Source organism: Strix aluco, chromosome 5 (assembly GCF_031877795.1).
Source record: "Strix aluco isolate bStrAlu1 chromosome 5, bStrAlu1.hap1, whole genome shotgun sequence".
Classification (NCBI taxonomy): domain Eukaryota; kingdom Metazoa; phylum Chordata; class Aves; order Strigiformes; family Strigidae; genus Strix; species Strix aluco.
Window position 1 is genome coordinate 11,913,350 of NC_133935.1, and position 22,055 is coordinate 11,935,404.

Consider the following 22,055-nt stretch of genomic DNA (forward strand, 5'->3'; position numbering starts at 1 on the left):
TGAAACACCTCCATTTTTGCATTTGCGGTTGTCTTTCAAAGGCTTTCTTTTTTCCTTTTGCCTTAGGGAGTTATTTATAGGGCTATTATAATTTGAGGTCTGGTCTTCTCGTGGCAGGTCCTCCATCCAGGAAATGAAATAGCATTAGAAAATGAAATCTCGCGTTTATGAGGTCTTCGAGATGGCTCCCTGGGGCATTGGGGAAAAAAAAAGGTAGTGAAAAATATAAACACAAATATAACTACAAGATACTTGCATGGTCCCTAATTCTATCTGTCATGAACTATATGAGACTCTTTATTAAAATAGAGACCCCTGGTATAAGGTCACCAACCGTAGCTTTTTTTTCCAAAGCTCTCCCATTTCCCCCCTTGTGTGTGATCAAGCACCTTTTCCACCCCACCTTGGCTGCAAGGTGCTCCTGTCCAAGACTGTCCTCAGATGTGGAACACAAATGCCACCCTTCCTCTGGCTGCCTTGCCACTCACTTTTAACAACACGTAATATGTTGCAGCGTATTAACCGATCAAGGTAGATTTGTTCACCCCTTTGCAAGCTGTAACCTTTGCAAAAATCATATATCAAACACACAGTGCATTTCTTGCTCATACCTCTTTATACTTCTTCCCTAGGCTACCATCTAGAGCCACAAGGTGCCTTATCCTATCCAGGGCTTGCTCTTTCCTCTCAATATATAGACGCAAAAGCAAATAGAGGCAAATCAATGAAGATTTGGGGGTTCCCCATCCCCTTTTCCTGTGTGTCCAAAGGGATGCTTCCCTCCAAACCCTGCTCTTGCTGTGTATCTTTTCCCCTTTTCTTGAGTGGAATATAATCACCGTGTTTAAAGTCCCCCTCAGCTTCCCAGAGAATACTTAAACTCCTTAACTCATCACATGTGACTTCTTATGGCTCCTGTAGCTCAGCTTCCACTAATCCTACCTGAATCACCTCTGGCATCATGCTACCTAGGAAAAGTTAACAGCTTTGCATATGCTCAGAATTTTAAAAAGCCATTAGATATAATGTGTGGAAACTATGGAAGCCCATAAAATAGTAAAGACTAATTTGCAATTATTTCAATGGGGTTTCTGCACAGTTTATTATGAAAATATGTATTTGGGAGTATTTTTAAACATATATATAGGTTTCAATTTCAATTTTGTGATTTTATTTTTTCCTGTCGCAGGGTGAAATAAAAAATCACTAAAGTTCAGTGAGTGGGTTGTTTTTTCTACCTGAATATTTAAAATTGCATGAGTGCAACTGTCCAAAGAACATTTCATTTCATTTTCAGAACATTTTCCCTCTGCTTTAATAGAAATTTTCTAAAATTCACAGAATATTTAAAAATTACAAAATGGAAACAGGAAAAAAGGTTAATAACAAAGAAACAAAAGTTTAAAAGAACAAGGACAACCGAAGACTGTATTATCTGTTTCACTGCATCGCGTGGTAAAAACAGCAATTTGAAATACATGTTTTTAAAGCACACAGGTTTGTTTAGACTTCATGTTGAAAAACCTTTTTTTTCCTCTTTTTTCTTTAAAAAAAACTCAAACAAGCAAAAAAACCCCCCACAACCACAAAAATGAAGCCAGTCAGTTCTCAAACCTGATTAGAATCCAACTCTGGCTGATTGTCCTGGGGCCTCTGAGGACATGGAGCATTAGATTAATTTTAAATCTTTATACCTCTCATCATGACAAGATTGGTCCTTTCTTACACTTCCATACCTTTCTAGGCAACTTGCATTTCTAGATCAAATAGCATAAATTTTTAACCAAAAAAGAGTGCTCCAGAAAATAATGTTTCAGGTCTTTCTGACAAATTAAGAGAAGCCCGAGCACACAATGGCTGCTTTCCATCTGTCCCATGTCCACAGCAACTGAAGCCCTCCCGGCCCTGCCCCAGCACCCTTCCTGCAAATCCACCCCGCCCTTCCCAGCACTGCATCCGCTTGACTATGGGCCATGACTAAGACCCAATTTCACACCCAGTCCCTCTTAGGGAAAGTTATAGTTCACCTCCACATGCTGCCTGGGGAGAGGAAGAAGGGGGAAGAACCCAGAGGGTCATGAATCTTATATCCAGATAAAGCTACCAGGAGGTGATGCCACCCAAGGCGCACCATAGGCAGCCAGAAGACAGCACACCATGAATACCAGGGATTTAATGGCACGTGTTTGAACAGTTCTCCAAAGCCTTCTAGCACTCATTTTAATATAAAGTCTTGCAGAAACTGAGCCCAGCTAGCTGCAGTGGATCAGACGCACAGCAGCTGTACCTTCCTACTCTCAGAAAGGGCTTGCCACCCTTTCAGGATGACTTGCTGTACAGAAGGCCAGCTTCTTCTTTGAAGAGACGTGTCATGCTGTAAACATTTCTAGTGGAGCCTGGGTTAGCGGCACTTGTAAGAAAACCCTAATGAAAATAAATTGTTATGTATTTACCCATATGCTGAGGAGCATATGGCTAATGCATTTAGACACTGCTAATGAAGTTAAGACTCAGCTAAATTTGTTGGCTCATGGATAACAACTGTTCTCAACAACCAATCTGAGCCTGCTATAATTTTAGCATTACAACTGATACCTGGCCATTATTATACATACTGATCTGGCATAGAAGAACTGGTTTTCTGAAGATAGATTTCTCCACGTAGCAATGAGAAGGTGAGCAGCAGATGACGCCACGAAACTCCAGATTTACAGGTAATGTGAGCAAGTTACAACTTCATTTAAAACAACAGAGATTGCTCTTATTCATTGCAGCCAAGTCTATTGCTTGCTTTGTTAATTTCAAGGACTAAAAGATTTTATTTAGTACAATCCCTCTTTCTCCAGGCCAGTGCCACACTGATGTGACTACAGTGAAAACTGAACAGAAGACAATCACACCTAAGAAATATTCCTGCTTTTTTAAGTCCATGTGCAGAAGCCCATTAAGTTTACTACAACAGCTACAGGAGTCCTCCTATTCAATCATATCACTATTGCACTACTCTTCAAGGTTAGGGTCCCTACTTGTTGGGGGAATCCTACTCCTTGTATATGATCACAGGGTCCCTGGAGTCCAAGGTAAAGTACAGTCTAAGTGATTACACTGGGTCTATCTGTATGCTACTACCACTGGAACTATACATTATCTTCATTCTCTTAACCTAAATAAATACTGTGTAGCATGGCTGTCTTGTGTTCACTGTTGCTACATGTCATGCCAGAGCTGGCTTTAATTTAGCAGTACATGCTGCTTAAAGAGCAGGCTCCATAGGAAATTCCAGAGGGTTACATGATGAACATGCAAATATAGTCTCCAAAAGACACAACACGTGGCAAACCTACCCTACACCATTGTGGCGAGCCAGGTGACATTTTAATGATGCAGACCTCTGCTCTGATGGATCTTGGGCAGTCATTTGTCAGTTGTCACCAAAAACCCATCAGAGAACAACGGTTTTGGTCAAGGATGGAATGGAACAACAGAGAAGTGTCCTTCAACACTGTGATCTTGGGGACCCACCTTACTCAGACACCTTCATTTACAGACCAGAGCTCAAGCCTGGCATTAATCTACAGCCCCACTTGCTCTGTGACTATTGCCAAATCCTTTAATCTCTCTCCAGCCTTTAAGTGGCCCAGTCCATTAAAGACAGCAGTGATACCAGCCTCCCTAAATCTACCAGAGAAAGTCCCCAGAGAAGTTGCTCGAAGTGTTTCACCATAACCTGATGAAAAAAGCACACTTATCTATTTCAGAACACCATTTATGCCATTTTGCAGATGGGTAAAAAGAGGCCCAAGTTAAAACAAGAGAGATTTGCTTACTAAGAAAACAAAGCTTTGCCCCACTCAGACCTGCCTAAATTGACACTGGGAGTCTGGGGAAAGCCAGGAGCATGATTGGAGAGTCTCTCTTCTCACTTGCTGTGTGGAGAACATCATCCCTTTTTCACTTAACAGGTAAAGCCCTTTACATACAGCTAGCAAATGCCTCAGCCATTGCCCTTCACCTCGTTCAGTGTTTAATAAAGGAAGCATAAAGTATGCCAAAAGGAACCACCAAAATGTGGCTTAAAGAATACAAAAACTATGTTGTTGCTCATCAATGAAGTCTGCATCTATTCCTAGAGGCAACTGCTGAGGTCTAGAGGAAACACTCACCCAGCCTTGGCACAGCAAATAGATGTGAGAGCTGGTCTAGGGAGAAGCCACAGAGTCAACATGCCATTCCCTGGAATACTAAAGGGAGTCCTGTTTCTTTCCTCAAAGGAAAAACAATACAGTCCAAAAGAGCAAAAGCATCTGTTATGACTACTACCACCTTCACCGCTTGGGTCACCATTATTCACCAGCAAAGCAGCAATGATTCATCCCCATTTTTCTGTTATGTAAAACCTGCCAGTTGCTTTTTGTATCCCAATACTGTCTCTAGCTTCCATGACCATCATGACCACCATGACATTACATTCAGGGATACCTTGCAAACACAGCTATTGGAAACATTGAGTGCAAATAGGCTGAGAACATCGTGCCTCTACAGAAGGATTTCTGAGGCGTACGCACTGCTCCCCACAGAAGCAGGCTCACCCTGCTGAGATCCCACAAGCTCAGGGAAAAGCTGGGGTGAGCCACAGCACAGCTCTGCCTGATGCTGTTCCAAGAAACCAGAGGTCCAGATCTTGCTGAAGGTTGCAAATAGCACAGTCAAGTGGAAGACAGCTAATTGTGATGTTTTGATTTCCTGCATTAGGTTCCCACAAACAGATACTGCACTGACTTTGTCAGGGGATCTGACAACGCTAACGTCTGATCAAAGGAGGTAGCACAGCATACCAGCTGAAACTAGGAAAATACACGTATTTGAAGGGGAGAGAGACTGGCTTTATAGATGTATGAATATACACATAAAAACATGTCTAACCCCAGGTTTTCTGTCATGTTTCAGACTGTGAAATGGCTAGGTTTAGATCTGCACCACATGTATTCATGTCACATGAAATGCATGCATGCACAGGCCTCCCAATCAAGGTGGGTTTCCCAGGACGTAGGAGAAGACCTGAGGCACCCCATGAAGCCGGTTTGGGCAGTCAGCTGCCCACAGTGGATACACACAGCCAACTGGGGGAGAGAAAGCCAGGCTGGTTGGTGATGCCACGGCTGGCCTGTCTGGTTCCACACAGACAGCTATCAAGTGGCAAAACACACGCTCACTATCCCATTCCTCTCATTTATCTGCACAAAGCAACACAAAACCATGTGCAGGCTTTTACTGTCAGTGTAAGCCATATTATTCTTGTAATTAATTCCAGGTCTACAGCCTGAGAGCTTCTCTTCTTCCCTTTCCCCTTTCCCCCCTCTTTGCTCCCCTCACCATTTGCCTCACTCCAACCTTGTTTGGGTTTACATGCTGTGTCATTAAATTCCAGAACAGTAAACGCTGCAGCCTCTCTCTCTAAGCACTGACACACTGCTTTCTAGGCTGCAAATTAGACATGGGGTTAATTCCATTCCTGCAAGGACTCTGCCTTTTATTTTTCTTTACATCCAACTCAAAGGATGCTTCTGGCAGATGCATAGTGGAAAAAGATCATGTTTGCTCTGTGCTTCCTCCCTGCACTTCCCCCTTCTCCACTCCCACCCATCAGCCATAAAACAACACAGCCCAGGCAGATCTCAATCTGAAAGCAAGACAAAGCACCCACACAGCCCCCACTTCCATTCAGCAGAAATGGGCCGCTCTGGGGTAGTCCAGGATCTACAAGTAGGCCAGACAGAAATAAACAGAGTAAACAAAGGGTATCCTGTCCAAGCAGAGAGGGGCTAAAGAGAGTGATGTCTTTCATTAAAATGCAAGGCAGGGATACAAGTACACAGCCAGTCAAAAGCATCATTGGAGCTTGCTAGGAGTAACAGGAGGAAAGCAACACATGATCGTGCCATTATACAAACCCAAAGCACATCACCCAACTGTACGCAGGGCGCAGCTGCATATCCCGCCTACCAAGGACCAAAACAAGGCAGCCAGCCACACACCTACCACCACCCCAAAACACCAGAGACGCCAGCCCCAAGGCTGCAGCAGCACAGTGCTGCTCTCCGGAAGGCTGAGTAGGGAAGAGTGCGCACAGGTACAGTACCAGGCGACCAGAGCCGTGCAAATGTCAGAGCCAATGACATTTAGAAACGGCGTAGCTGCCTTTTTAGAAAGGGGATGGGAAATGGGGAGAAAAGCACAGCACAGCCATAGCAACAGGTCAAGCGTTTGCCGCGGTTCTTTGGGAAGAAGGGCAATGCGGCGCATGTGCCTTCTCAGTTTTCCGAGCATTTGTCACGTAATAAAATCATTAGCCTGGGAATTACTAGGAGAGTTTTGTTAGTTTTTCTGCAACCTGCTGCTCCAAAGCCCATGCAAATCCATGTGTTAAAGTCCATGCTGTGTATAACCTTGTGTCTCCCATTACACGGCTATCGCAAACAAACCTCACATTTTTCCACAGACTGGTAGGAAAAATGCAGTACATGGAGAGGTGGGGGAACAGTCAGGAGTTTCTAGCAAAACAGCAGTCTGTCTGCTCGGTTATTGGGGAAACTGAACGTGCTGCTTTTTTTAAACAGCCTAATCATATTTACTATTACATCAGACTTATCCACCACAAATTGTTCTCATGCAATGGAAGAATTTTTAATCTAATATCTTGGACTCAGATAATTTCCCAGCTGCAGAACTGCAATAATTTCCTATCTTCTTATTTTTGAGATAAGCCGATTAACTTGGATATGTTTTAGTTTCAGGGTGCGATTATCTCCCTTTATTGTACTTGAGAGAGAAGGGGTGACTTACAGTAAAATAACTTTGTCTTCCCCAAGTCAGCTCTTAAAGTCTGCTTCTCTGTGATGGAGATAGGTCATTCCTGTTGCATTTCCCTCAGCCCCTTAACTTTCAGCACTTTCTCTTCCTCTCACAGCAACACTGTATTAACAGCAACTCCTATTTTACTCAAAGAAAATACACTGTTTGAGAAATCCCCAAAATAACTCTTTCAAAAAATCTCATGCAGAAACATTTTCTTGTTTAAAATACATTTGAAGTTTATTACAAACCTCACAACCTAGCACTATTGGTCAAATCCTGCTTGCATTGTTCATTTGTTTTTTGCTGCTATTCAAGAAGAATAGCAGCAAAGAAAGGATAAGGCCTGATGCACTGTTCACATATACAGTGGAACAAAACAGGAACCTCCATTCACTTCAGTAGAACTGAATTACACCCAAGTAAGGGAGAAGACAAGCAAATCCTTGAATTTATGCCATTACAAATTGAAAAATACTGCTTGCTCCCACAATTTTGTTGAAAGCTTTTGATATTTAATGTTCTTTCTTAAATCCTCAGGTCCTAGATTTACTTGATTATGTTAAAGGGACTCTCTCTCCTCCTTTATTTTTTTCCTTAAGTTTCTAGCAATCATATTCTAGGAGGAAAGCCTGAAACCATGAGATGAGGACACTTTTTGGACTGGAAGGCTGTGTATGTTCAAGTGTTTTGATTTACCTTTCTTTTCTAGATCTCACTGTTGTGCAGGACTTTTCAACCTGTGTTGATCTGCAGACCAAATTCAATACTGGAAACTTATGAATTACACATATGCAGATTCCCATACAGCACATATCAATTCATTCCTCTTAGTCACCATTCATGAATTCCTCTGAAATAAATGTTCATGGATTAAAAACCGCTAGTCTGATGATTTAGTGGGAATGTGGCTTGTGCATTTTCCCTGCAAAGCATCGGCAATACCAAGAAGGAGCTGGCCTGTTTAAAAGTGAGACTCTCTAAAATGCCAGATCAGTGAAAAGACCCAGTTGCATAAACGTGCAAGTGCAAGAACTTCTTAACATTGTAGATGTAGCGACAGAACAAATCAACATTTTGCTGCTTCCTATTAAAAAAAGTAACCCCAGCCCCCAACAAACTGCTGCTCATGCACAGCTGTGCCCCTAGCAGCTAAGCCCCTAAAACCATCCCCATCCCAAGGAAGGTGACAGACAACCTCTGGTTCTCCCCTGCTGGGGAAGGGAAAGTGGAAGCTGTCCTCTACTGACTGCAGTGAGAGCACTTGTGTCCCTGAAAACGCTCTCATAGAGAACAGCCTGCAGTATAAAAGCAGCCCTCCTATGACCAGCGTGTTGCTATGGGCACTATTTCTAAGAAAGCCACAGGAGCAAATTCAGAAAACATGGCAAAATATATGAGGGAAGAAAGAAAAATTACAAAGAGCCTGGACTCACCCCTGCCTGTTCCTACTGGTAGCAATAGGACTGTAGAGAAGACGGACAGAGAAACATCGTAGCACTGGACATATAGCCTGGTGGAGCTTGTGGCTTTGCATCGCTCAACTTCGTTTCAAAACCCTGTCTGGAATTATTATTTCTTGGTACTCCAAGATATAATTTCTCAGCTACTTTTATTTTTTTTCCTAGAAGTTAGTAAAATCAAATTTATCTTTTCTTCATTAGCCTGCTTTAAGTGAATTTAATGAATGCAATTCTGGTAATGAAATTTGCCTAACAGATCACAGATAACAGTTTGCAAAAAACTTTCTGCTTGTACACTGGTTTAGGGCAAACCCTTCTACAATATATCAAAATAACTTAGTTTCTAGACACCTTTTCCTACAGCAAGTGTTAGCAGGTGACTAATGATAAATGGATTTTGTCACCAAAGAGCTACAGAATGAGTAGCTTCATACCATCCAGCTGAACTGAAACCAGAAGAGTGAGGGTGAACTGGTCTGTATTCCACATCACCAGCATCCCCTGTATGTTAAAGTCACCCTGTCAATTCCAGTTCAAATTAATCAAGAGTGGATCAAGTCTACCTTTTATACTATTTTCTAAATGAAATCAGATGTACATGTAAAATTGGTGTTTAAATGGTTTTTACCTAATAATGAGACAGATATTGACAGAATAATCACCATGAAGACCAAGGTAAGAGGCACTATATTCTCATTAATAATTCAAATCTTAGCATTGATACTGATGACCATGCACTTAAAAGAGGAAATTGGGCAGCAGCTGGAGTTAGCCCAGATTTCCTGAAAAGATGTTGGACTGCAACAGACACACACTAGAGAGATTTTACTGTAAGATCCAACCAGAGAAATGGCAGCTTCTCATTATTAAGAGATCTTGGACCCTCAGAAGCATTGCTGAAATTGAGCAAGGAAAAAAACCACAGCATTAGTAGACTAATGAAAGGGAATGGGTGAGAAAAATAAGGGAACAAAATCTGGAGACAGAATCTCAATATTTCTTCCTCCCTCCTCCCAGTCCCAACATTTGGGGCACAGAGCAACAGCATTCAGTGGTACCTAATTCCAGTTACTGCTTAGGAACAAGCAACGTTACAAGCTTTAAAATAAATGTGTACAATCAGCAAAAGCAAAAACAAACAGAAAGGTCGTAGGAGCCAAAACCACTTAGAACAAACCAGTTGGGGCTAGTTAACATAATCTGCTCTATTCACATAACTAAGTTTGTTTCACTGAGGGCATGAACTTTCTTGGAAAAGCTCAAGTAATTAACTGCAGGAGCTTACACATTTTCTTTCCCTCAAGTTTATTTTACCCTGAAATTAGAGCTGCTTGCACACAACTGCTTCTACCAATTCACTCAAAAAGCTGAGTTTTGCTTGTTCTTTCTGGAGGGAGATGCTTGAAGAGATGGTACCGTTGAAGTGTAGGATCCCCTTCAATTTCTCCTACCTCCTTGTCCACTCTTCCCACCACTTCCAATAAATACAAAAGAAAAATGTATCTTACCTCACGGAAAAAGAGCAGGTTTCCAATGAAAGGAAGAGGTGGAGGATGTCGGATCCCTACTTTGCTTAGTTTGGAGAATGCAGATGTGGAGTACCTGGAAAAAATAAGGTAGCAAGATAGTTTTGGATCTCATCATGATACAACTTACCATAGTAATTATTTCAGATTACTTCCCTGGATTCAGAGGGAGAAGATGCTTTCTGTATTGGCCAAACAGAACTGCCAATGTGGTGACATTGCTCAGCAGCTCCTCGGGTCACAGAAATAAATGCAATGCACTGGTGCTTCAGAGAGGGCAAAAGAAGGGACTCAAACACAGGCCTGCAAATTGAGCAGTGGAAATAGAGAGCTGCTCCTCTTACTACAGAGTGTCTTGGAAGTTAGAAGTGACTCTCCAAAGCTACGTGAGGTTACGAACAAGATCAAAACAGGCATTCAGTGTTTGACTACTGTGGCACAGCTGGGAAAGGAACAAGACAGATCTTCAGACTATTATTTTCTTCTTCTTCCATCACTGCTACCTATACAGATCACAGAACAAGAATTCAAGCTAGTCTCAGTTGTGCATGAGCCAAGACACTGTCAGTATGTTCAAGTCAAGCCTAATATTTGGGCCAGATATGCTAATTAAGTGATTTTACAGCTGCCAGTCAGCAAATTAAACAAATATAAAAAAATACAGGGAAACAAAACCCAGACTGGAAAGCTTCATGCATCTCTTGTTTCAAATGAAACTGTGTTGTCAGGGACAATACTAGAGAAAAAGAAAAAAGAACAACCAAACCCCAAAGTCTTTTTTTTTTTGTCCTCCCCTCCCCCTTTCTTAATACAAACAATGGATTTAAATCAGTGGACTTCAATTAGTGAAACCTGAAAGAGAAGGAGCTAACAGCAGCAGCTTTGATTAGCCAAAGACACAATAATACTGAATACTATCATGCTGAACACTGTCACTAGGAGGACTAATAAAGGCTGTGTCTATATTAACACCTTAGCCCAGAGCAACAGTATAGTTTTAAAGCTCTCCCTCTGCATGATGGTTCTGTGTCTGGAGCAGTTTTGGCACATGCAACCACAGTTTTTTGAGAGGAAACTGAACTTCAAGCTCTGCTCCAATCCTTCATCTCTTACCAGGGCAGTTCTGAACTAATAAGCAGTCCTTCAGCTTTGAACCCCAACCACAGTGAGACTCTTTAGTCCTGGGGAGCAAATCTATCCCAAGATAAAAACTATGAATTGCGTATAGCGTAGGGGTTACGATATCAACTGCTTTAGTCTATCAAGTCTGCAAGCCATCTGAATGACATAATAGAGGGACAGCAGAAGCAGTGCCCTCAGACTCAGATGGGCTGACTCCCTCTTAATCCCAGTGTACAGCCTTGTTGACTCTGAAGACTATGCTAAACCATTGCTATGACTTGGACCTCTCCTCCTTCAGGTCCAATAATCAACACGTGCCTCTTCTGAAATGTCCTACATGATGCAGGCAGGAATACTCGGGTCTAACCCTAATGGGCAAAGAGTGCACAATTCTTGGGGGTCAGGGAGAAGGGGGGCAAGGAAAAAAAGAGCTGATGTCAGGAAACGGTCCTCTCCTCCAGCTGGAGGGAAAGAAAAGAATGGTGTTGCAAAGTGAAATATATAAAATCAAGAGAACTAAGTCTCACATGACCAGCAAAGCAGAATGGGACTTAAGTACCGACTTAGTAGCTTTTTGTATCCACTTCCTGAGATTTCCTGCAGCACAGTACCTATTCTCTTAATGGTTTTCTTTTGTGAAGATATTTCACAGAAGTCATAATCAGAAGATAGAAATTTGATTGTTTTTAAACAGCAACAATGATTTTTTTATGGGGCAGTACAAACTTTCACAAACACAAACCCTCTCAATATAAACGATGTGTCTTTAGTCTATGCAAGGGCCCTATTTCGGTGTGACAGGGTATGGTGGAGTAAAGGCACAGAAGTTGACATTTATTACACATTTTATACATATTATTGACTTTTTGGCTACTTCACCACTTGAAAAAAAACCCATGACTTTTTCCTCATTGAAACAGCTAATACTTTTGGGGAAAAAAAATGTTTTAACTTCAAAACAATAAACTGCCTACACAATACATTTTCTTCCCCAAAGATAGGATTTTTTGCTGTTGTTTGAAGTCTTCCTTAAAGTGTCTTTGTGTCAGAGCAAAGTCCTCATCTTCAGTATGTAAACAGTGGAAAAGATGAAAATCCCTCTCGATGGAAACCCATCAATTTTGTGGCATTTTATCCTGGATGTTTTCACTGTAAAATACATGGCAGATCACAACACACCAGGCTGGGCTACAGTTAACTGCCAATTTCGCTGTAGACTGGACACTATGTAGACTCCCCGTCTTCACATACTGCAAAGTGGAAAGTGACTGCAACAGAGCCTTACACTACACAAAGTAAACAATGTGATCACCAAATATTTTAAAAGGAACAAAACTAATGAGTAGAGAGCACCCAGTTACATGAGGCAAGAAACACAGAGACTCTGAAGACTATTTATGCTTAGATGAGTAGTTCGTCTTTGTCAGCTTCTGAACATTACTGGCAGCTCCACACAGCTGAGGATTTGCTTTCCTTTTTCCCCTCCTAACTGGGTTTTCTCTGATGCTTTTATCCAGTTACATTTGAAGTAGGTTTTCAAAAGGTAAGGAAACACAGTTTACAATGAGATGGGAAACAGAAGCACTGTAGTCAAGCTACACACCGAAATATAACATCGAAAGGGTAGGGCCAGCAGGGAAAAAAAAAAAAAAGAAATCTCATCAATAAACACATCTAACTCTACCCTACGATTTCACAATATTTCTGGTATTGTTGAAATATCTGCAGTTTTGCAGAAAAGAAAGCAGTATGCAAGTGCTTAAAGACTGACGGTGCTGCATGCACAAAAAAGAGCAAGATCTAATACTGCACAGGTAACCTTGACTTTGACCATTTTTAATGTAACAGCTTACTTTCTGCAATCTTAACTATTAAGAGCTTTTTTTTTTTTTTTTTCCGTACCTCTGTAATATTGCATCTCATTCCCACCATTTTGGGCGGGGGAGAAAGAGGAAGGAGTGGCTTGGGGGCTTCTTTTTTTAAAAGAAGAAAAAGAAAAAAAGCAGAAAAATTATCCTGTATAACACACAATGAACACCAGCAATACATGAACCTGACAGTTTCATGGCAGAAACCTTCGCCTTTTCAGCCAGAAGCAACCAATAACTCGAACAGGCCAATTCATGTGATTCAGCTACTCAGCACACCCATGACACACACTTGGCCACTAACTCTCAGAGCTGCGTGCGAACCGCACAGGGAAAACAGTGGCCAGGTTTTGTTGCTGAGAAGGGGAGGTGGGCTAGAAGCTGGAAGAGTGCAAACAGGCACTTGTAGGCAGTCACAAGACATTTGTCTGGAGAAGCTGTACATCTAAATGAAGCAGTTCTGAACCTGCCTCATCACCAGCAGGAAGTCTTATTTCTCACTCTGCCACTTAACACGCTTCTGTGTTAATTTATCACAAAAATTAGTCTGATATCAGGCAACCTCCTGGTGTTGCTGTGGATGCACACTAAGGCTAGAAGACCAGCCAATGGACTAAAAGGGCTAAGTCAAATGAAAAAATCTAGAAATAGAAAAGACACTGAGAGGTGACCAAGATGGCCAAAGGTACAGAACAACTTTTGTAAAAGCAATACAGGCTATAATCTTAATCCTGGAAAAAGAAGCAACTGATGCAGGATATGACAAATATATTTTAAATTCTGCATGACTTAGAAAATAAATAAAGAATTATTACCTACTATTAAAAAAAAATAATCCACAAATGAATATTCAGATGACAGGACTAAAAACAAAGCACTTTTCCAAGTAATTAATATACTAACTCTGGAACTCCATGCCATGGGATGTTGCTATTCCAGAAGCTTAAAAAACTTCAAAAAGTGATTAAATAAATTAATGAAAGAAAAAATCAGCAGGCACTTTTAATGTGTGAATTTAACAAATGTAAGAGACACACATGGAAAAGATTAAAGGGAAGGAGGGAAAAATTAATCAAATTTATTTTCCTAAGCAGGGAACTCGTCCATAAGCGTTCAATGGCAGAATAAGAGATTAGACTGTTTTAAAACCTAAAAGATAAAGCCTCAGACAATTCAGTTTTCTTAAGAGGAAGAGAGGAGGGAGTCTTTGTGCAAAGCGAGGGGCATGAAAAAGGACAAAACTCTGATGGCAGCAATATTTACTGGACAATAGCACATTCTCACTGAAAGGAGAAACATACCCTAATATTTACAAATGTAGGGCTTCCTGCTCAACTATTAATCTAAAACCCTGGCATTATATTTTGAACAAAGTGACAAGACATCAAAAGGAACCAGAGGAACAGCAGTAATGAAGTAGATCAATAAACAATTCAATAACTCTTTGAAGACGTTTAGATGGCCTCTCAGAGCTAGATGCTCTCTGTATATATTAAAAGAAAGTTAACATGCCAAATACATTCCTGTAGGCCAGCACGGCAGATTTAAGCTCTCTGACATATGAACTTCTCTCCACAAAACACCATGCAAAAAATAAGGAGAAAGAGTTAAAAATCGACAGATAACTAACATAAGTTGTGATGGATATATAATTAACAGAACTAGCCATCTGCCCAACCAGGTCAGTACTGATCAGTACTGCAGGAAAAAGTATTATACAGTCTACCATTAAGTGCTATCAATTTGTGTAGCAGATAACATTACAGAGTTTCCAATTCTGCATCATAGAGTTCCAACATACCACCGAAATCACCCCAAATTTCTCTCAATAGAGAAAGTGCATCATTCCTTCTATATCTAAGTAATGCACAACCTAATAATATCTGAAAGCGATAAACTAGGACACTCAGAGATAAAACAGTGATGTTATTTAATCTCATTGTTGGGAGGTGCATTATTTTGGAAGAGCGAGTGGGAAAACAAAGTATTTTGCTGAGATAATGGAAATCATTCCTGCCAAACAAGAGATAATAATCATGCATTTTCCCCTATTTGCCTCTATTTACATATAACCATACCAGTTCCCAGTTAACATTGGGATGTATTTTGCTCACGAAGTAGTAATAATATACAAAATAATGGTAGTCTCCCTAACGTTACAATGACAGCTCATATAAAAATATACAAGCATTCCTGGGAGCACTGCCTAGACAGCATAGTCTCACCAAAACATTGATATCCCCGGGCTGGCTACAGAGTTAGACTTTCTGCTCTTAGCCCTCTCGGGAAAATTTTGCATTACAAATACTGTAGCAGGGTCACTGGAGAGCTGCCATCGCGTAAGTCTTTCCCCTACTCTGATGCTCAGGATATTTAAGATAGAAAATCATTATCTGGTCCCATTCCGATAGAGGAACTCGCAGAACCCAGGCCCTGCAAGTGGGTGAGTATTGCAGCCAAAGTGGATACCACCCCAGATGGATACAACCACCTCTGGTTATTACCTCCAGAAAGTGTACTCACTAAAAGAAAAACAAACCACAAAATTAAATCAGCTGTTCATCCCCAAAAGACAGGTAGGTCCTGAAGCACTCTCTCACAAAGCAGAAGAGAGAAAAACGGGGAAAGTAAATCCCTCTTATAACCTGTTCTAACCTTGGTCAGCAAAGGTTACCAAATTGCCCTTTACTGTTACCTAGCGGTACCTCTGGGTGGAAATGCAGGTTTTTGCTGGAAGGAAATACACTTGGTTGTGTAGAATACCAGGCTCAGAATAAGGAATTATTACTAGTCCTCAAAAAAAAGATACAGAATATCCACAAGTATCATCTCAGTACGTTCTAGAGGTAAGCTTCAAAAGAGGCTTTAGCCAGTTTGGGATGAGGCTTTTTGAGTACTGCAATTTCATTTTCAAGTTCAACAAATCTCTACTTTTTAACTATGAATTTGTAGGGCTGTAATACCAGTTTCAGACCTAATGAGAACTTCCATGTAACACTTGCTCTCCTTAATCACTTGCATGCACTCCCAGTGTTTTAATTTTGACATAATTGCACAAGAAAAGGACAGACATTACATTCACTTGCACCATCTGCCTTCACAGGGGCAGATGTTTTCCAGCTGCAAAACCTAAATGACCATAGAATTATTATTTCATTGAAACATTTGCTAATGCACCAGGAATAATGTGCAGGAAAGGCCAAATTATATGCTCAATATTAACTTTATAAGTCATCTATCTGCTAACAATCATTTTTTAATCCATACTGTTCCGGTCTGCTGAACAATTTTTCAGCGTCTCTTATCTTAAGAGAACTGATGGACTCAAGGGACTGGTCGTAATAAGGCTGCAGGTTGTCACAGTGTGTTTAAAGTTTTGGGGGTTGATTTTAAAAAAAGACCAAAAAAATAGCAGTGAATCAAGGCCAACTAAATGAAAAAGCCCATACTGGAAAGCAACACACTTCACCACGCTCCAGAGTAGCCCTGGGAGAGACAGATGGTCTGTACAGCAGGCCAATGACAGTATTTCATCACCTCTCTCAGAGTGCAGCCCCTTCACACTGGGCGGTGACTTTTCCAAATAAAGAGCAAACAAACAAGAGTCATAAATCCACAGCTTCAGCCCTTCATTGTTGGCTCAACATCTTTAAACAAAATGGAGGTCAACAGCAACAGAGGCTGTTACCTCCTCACAGCAACATATATACTTGGGAAAGGTGGTGGGACCTCCACCCCACGTGAGCACAAAGGGTGGTCTCTTCTCGAGGAGGCGTGTTCACAGCAGATCTGTGGCCTGATGCATATGTGAGACCACACACAATGTCCACAGGAAGCCTGGGTCAAAGCTGATAGCTAAACTCAGCTCTCATGGCTCAAGCCCTCTGCCTTCACCACAAGCCAAGCCTTCCTTTCACTCCCTAGGACCACTGGTACCATACCTTTCTTAAGGATCAATTTCCTCTTCCCCCTTTTTATTCACACAGATATTGTGAGGCACACAGAAGAAAATGGTACCACCCCAAGGCTATACACAACCCTGCTTCAGCCAGAAAGACTAAAGTTTGCATAAACAGGTGCATTACTAGAAACACAGTTTTCAGAAACCATAGTAAAATTTCATAGCTTTTTTTTTTTCCCCTCCCCAAGTAATTACATATCTTAATTTTGAACTGGACATCTTAATTGCATAATTAAAAGGACATGAAGTTTCAGCTTAATTAGTCTTCCTAATTGTTATGCAAGTTCATATCCTGGTGATGCAACTCCATTTACAGATAACATGGCACCTGTTTCTGTTTGCATCTCAACCATTCCTACGTTCCAGAAATAACGGTATGGATGAGGGATGCAGTTTCATGTTTGAATTGAGGGAGGAAAGTATGCTTGGGAGCCTGATCATTCTGACTTTTCATTGCCATAAAGGAGGTACTCACTAGGCCACTGGCCTGTTATTTCATAGGGTCAAAAAGAGGTTGCAATGCTATGGTGGCTGAATTCCTGAAATGTTATCTAGCATACACATCAAGTAGTGATGCACTGTGCAGGCAAAGCCAAGTTATATTCCCACTAGCACATACATACTTCAGCTGCCTTTCATTTTTTATTCCATGCAGTTCTGGTCTATCACACAACTTGCTTGATGTCTGTTGCTGTCAGGGAACTGGTTTTAGAGTTCGGGTCTTGCACCACATTCCTCAACAGCAACAGTACGTACAGAGCCATTCAGTGCTATTAAGAACCAGCTGGCACAAGGGCTTCATGGAGTTGCACTCTGCCAGGGAAAGACAAAATTACTTCAAGAGGCTTAACGCCTCCCCAGTGCTTTTGGGCCCAAGATGACTTCCTTGACTGAAGGTGAGGTGGGGAACACAGTTCTTCCTCCCTTTTTGAGACCAGCCTGTCAGCATACGTAAGGCATAGACGGAGGGCACCGAAGCACAGACAAAAAGAGTTACTGGAACAAACCTCCAGGCATCTTCCCCACTTGTAGTCTCAAATAAGCAGCTCTGATACACTGCAGGGACAATTCACCTCCCTTTAGACAGTTCTGGATAAATGCAGACAGACCTCATGATTACATGGCACATGAAACAATTATTTTATTTATTTATTTTTAAGTTAACATCAAGGGGCCACCATCCATCCAGTGCACTGAACATGGCAGAGGTCCTGCTGGCCAGAAACAGATGTGATCAGAGTGCCAGAGATCATTTCATAGTGTACAGAGAGCCTGAATTAATGGTCCACAGCCCAACTTTGTTCCGGCATTTTCTAACTTGTGTGTGCTTGACTTTACAACCTCAATAATGCGCCTTTAATGCAATTTTCTGTGCAAGTTCTTGGGTTTTCTAAAAGCTCATTAAAAATCCATCACATTGCATCATTTCACATTCCCAGGGGTCATCAAAAGACCCTAGGACTGTGGCAGAGACCTTTGCCAAGTGAGCTAATGGTGGAGCTGACAGAAGAAACAGGTTGTCATTCATGCAAGGGAGCTGCGAGGCACAGCCTGCCAGAGGGTCTCTCTAATACTTCCTCAGAGAGAAAAAAACCAGAAAAATTTAAGAGTTCCTAAACCAAAATGCTAGGCTCCTTGCTGGGTGCTGACACCTCACCAGTGAGCCCTCATCTGATCCCCTGGCAGTACCACCACATCCCCGCTCCTCCTCATCCATGGACCTGCCACAACCCCCGGCCCCAGTCTCTGCTTCTTGCTTCAGCAGACCTGCACTGCTCCCCTCACCCAGCCTCTGCCTCACCTCCCACCGTGAGCTCCCCAACTGATCCCTTCCCAACACAGTCCCACGCTGTTTTGTATCAGCTATTCACCCTCTTCCACGCAGTGATTTACCCCAGTTTCTCCTCCCCTAACCCCATTCTTACCAGACTGTTTGCACAAGTCCCCTCCTTTCTTACCACTTCGACACCCACCCTACACCACTTTTCCTTCCTCCTCCTGAACAGCACTGCACGCAGCTGGGGGGCAAGTCGAGGGGAAAAGAGCTGATGGAGAGGTGAGACAGGCTCCCTGCTTGCAGTTCTTGTGCCCAAGACTCACTGATGCTATCACATGGGGGATCCATTACAGAAATGCTTTTCTCAGCCCCTGTAATTGGAGCAAGCTGAACTGCTCTCAGGGACTTGCTGCCTGGTCAACCCTCAGCACAGACAAAGGGTGGGAATATGCTTAGCAAAGACAGAATCAGAAATACTAACTTAAAATTATAGGAAAACATAAGAGATTCCAGTGAATGGGTGCTAACTGCAATTTTTCAAAGACTTACAATTTGCCCAAATTTGCATGAGAAAGGCAAAAAGTACATCCTCTGACAAAAACCACCTCCTCTCACCAAATATTGAATCCCTGCATCAAAGCTAATATAAAAAAATCAAACACCACCTCTAAAGAGTAATGAAAAAAAACACAACAGAAAGATCCCAAAAATAAAACAAACCAACCAACATTTTTCTTTAGCCTTTGTCTCAGAAATTATTGAGCTCGTTTTAATTGAAATTTTTCAGTAATTCCAAAGGCAGACACCAGCCCTGTAAACTTCAAGACCAACTGCTTAGAATTTGATAAAGCAATAGGCAGTTGAAGATAGAGTTGTGTAATGGGAGCATCACACAACCTTAATTTGTGGTGCTCTCAGACCCGCCTATAATTAAGTATGCCAGATTAAAAATAAAGGAAGTGCTGCCTCTCAGTCTGAGAGCACACATAAAATCTCAGCTCATAGCTAGTTATTTTATGCAAGTTCTAATCCATTATAGTAGGGGGGGTGACAATGACAACGTTGTCTGACCCTTAATTACAGGAAAGATGCTATAATACTGTACATACCAGACAGCCTATGATAAACTTGAAATTAATACTGGAGACTCTGCCTGCTCCCCATGACTTGAAAACTGGAGTACTCTGATGCCACAAGGAGAAAGGATGCCTCCATTTTTCTTTTCTCACTCAGATTTTCATTCCTCTATTTCTCTCATTTTCCATCATTCCCAATAAGAAATAAAAACCACCACAAATTAGTACATTACACTTCGCACATACACATTTAATTTCCATACTGCTCCGGTAGAAAGGAGGCACAAACACCTCTGGAGGAGTGATCCCTGCACCAGCCACATGAAGTAACACAGAAGGACCCACTGGGAGTGAGAATGCTTCAGGGAACAAGTGACAACCTGCTACATCACAAAATAGCACTGGTACTTGCTACAAAGCCCCAGAATCAAACAGAAGCTACCACCATGCATCTGAATAGTGCAAGTCGAGGGCTCTATGTTTTGCTGCGTAATTTAATACCACCAGAATTAAAGTGAAGGGTGTCCAGAGTTCCCTTCATGAAAAGCAGCAAAGCACTGTGGTCACCAAGGAACATCATCATTAATTTCTGAAGGGAATAAGAGACAATCCTTCCAACCTCAAAGCGCATATGAACAGCGAGTGGAAGTACAGAAGTGGGGTTCAAAGGCTTGTGGAAATACAGAAGAATAAACTCAGCCTCCTCTTTTCCTTTGCACCTTATTCATGACTTCTTGAGTACCTGTGGACTGACAAGAGTTGAGCTCACAGGAAAGAGGAGTAACTCAGTCCTTTCTATAATGTGAATTCATCTTGTAAGAGACAAAGTAGATAGAGGAGGGATATGCATAACTTTTATTCCCTACCCCAGCACTAGCAGAATACCCTTTACCAACCATAGGCATGAGACAGGAAGAGCAATGAAATTATTTCAATCACCTTTCAGTGTGCTTGAGCAGTCAATCACCATCATCAGCCCAAGTAAGCTATGATGGGCCACTTACAAAGGCTGATACCTACTACAAAACAGAAGGTAGTTGAATAGATGCCAAACAAAGCCAGAGGAAAAGCAGAATTTCAAACAGACAGGATGAAAGGATTGCAGGAAGCAAACTTCAAGGAGATTTTCTGAACTCGAAAAACTGGCTAAAAAAAAGTGGGCTCAAGCACTGCTCCCAAGTGCCATCCAGACTAAAAGCAAAACAAAAACAACTGGGGCTTCCTGGAGCTCCGAATCACCCATTCAGGCTATAAGGAGACTGAGCAACTGCATACATGCAGGAATAGCAACACTGGGTATGCACGAAGTGGCAAACCCAGAGCAGAATGGACCAAGAGGTATTTTCCTTCTTTAATCACTGAAAAATGCAGTAACACCATGCATTACTTGTAAAACAGCAGGTTGGACGGTTCAGACAGAAATATACTTTTTAAGCTGACATGCTCCTCTCTGGGCTGCTGCTTAAAAAAAAGTGCTTGTTGCACATTATCTCATCTTCTGACTGCACTTTGAAGTCCATTCTGGCCATTCCTCCATGACACAGACAAATTCCCATCCTTAGGAATAATTCTCTTAACTTCATAAAGAAACCCTTGTTCAAGTCAGATAATTTTCATGTGAAGGCTGACATGGAAATGGCTTTCCTGGAACAGAGTTGATTTGCATTACTCGGTGTCATAGCACATGACAGCTTACTCTGCAGCCTGCTTGTCTGGATCTTCCATAATCCAGAGAGCCGCAGTCCTCCTCTCCATGAAGCAGTTGTGCACATGACAGGAAGAGCTAATTTTAATGAAGCATCTTTGCTCTTGTATCGCTCATGTTCTCTCTTGAACTGTTTATCTGGCAGACTGCTGGATGCAATTTGTAATCATTGCTCTCTGCTAACAACGGAAAGTCCATTACTGTTGCCTGTTCCTTCGACTCTCGGCTTTTTAACATCTGACATACTGTTGCATGAGTAATGTACCATACGAATCCATTAAAGACCCCCTTCACAGCGTCTCTCAAAGGAGAGTGCTATTGCACCCCTGTCCCAGCTCAACCTCTCTCCTTCAGTTAAACAGTCACAAACGTTCCTGGCACATGAAAGCAAAATGCTTCAACACCTCAACTGCAAATTCACTGAGACAGCGACTATCTTTCCATTACATCACACAGACTTCAGGTACACAGTGGAGCCCTGATCTTTGACAGGGCTTTGTAGCCCCTGCTGAAACAAAAATGATAAATAAATCATCATCACGGGGTCCCCTAAAACGGGGGGAAGTCTGCATACTGTCATTCAATTACTTTTTAACTACCACAATGAACTAAAATTCCACAGGGACGTAGCGATGGTGAGTCATTACCATGAACGATTCACCTTCAAAGAGAGGCAAGAGGAGAGCTGAAGACCAGAGAAGCCAG

At 41.8% G+C, this 22,055-nt stretch overlaps 1 protein-coding gene across 5 annotated transcripts in view; it reads right to left on the bottom strand.

Moving 5' to 3' along the window:
- The window catches only part of TBXAS1 (thromboxane A synthase 1), a 232,174-nt gene that overhangs the window by 169,034 nt on the left and 41,085 nt on the right, over nucleotides 1–22,055 (bottom strand). For 3 of the 5 annotated variants that reach the window (XM_074825958.1, XM_074825957.1, XM_074825955.1), the window contains exon 2: nucleotides 9,824–9,917. The exons of 1 other annotated variant lie outside the window; for it this stretch is intronic. In XM_074825958.1, coding sequence (XP_074682059.1) covers nucleotides 9,824–9,917 — 94 coding nt within the window. Of the gene's footprint in view, nucleotides 1–9,823; nucleotides 9,918–22,055 lie in introns of those variants that run through there. One more of the 5 variants, XM_074825960.1, reaches the window with a different exon arrangement.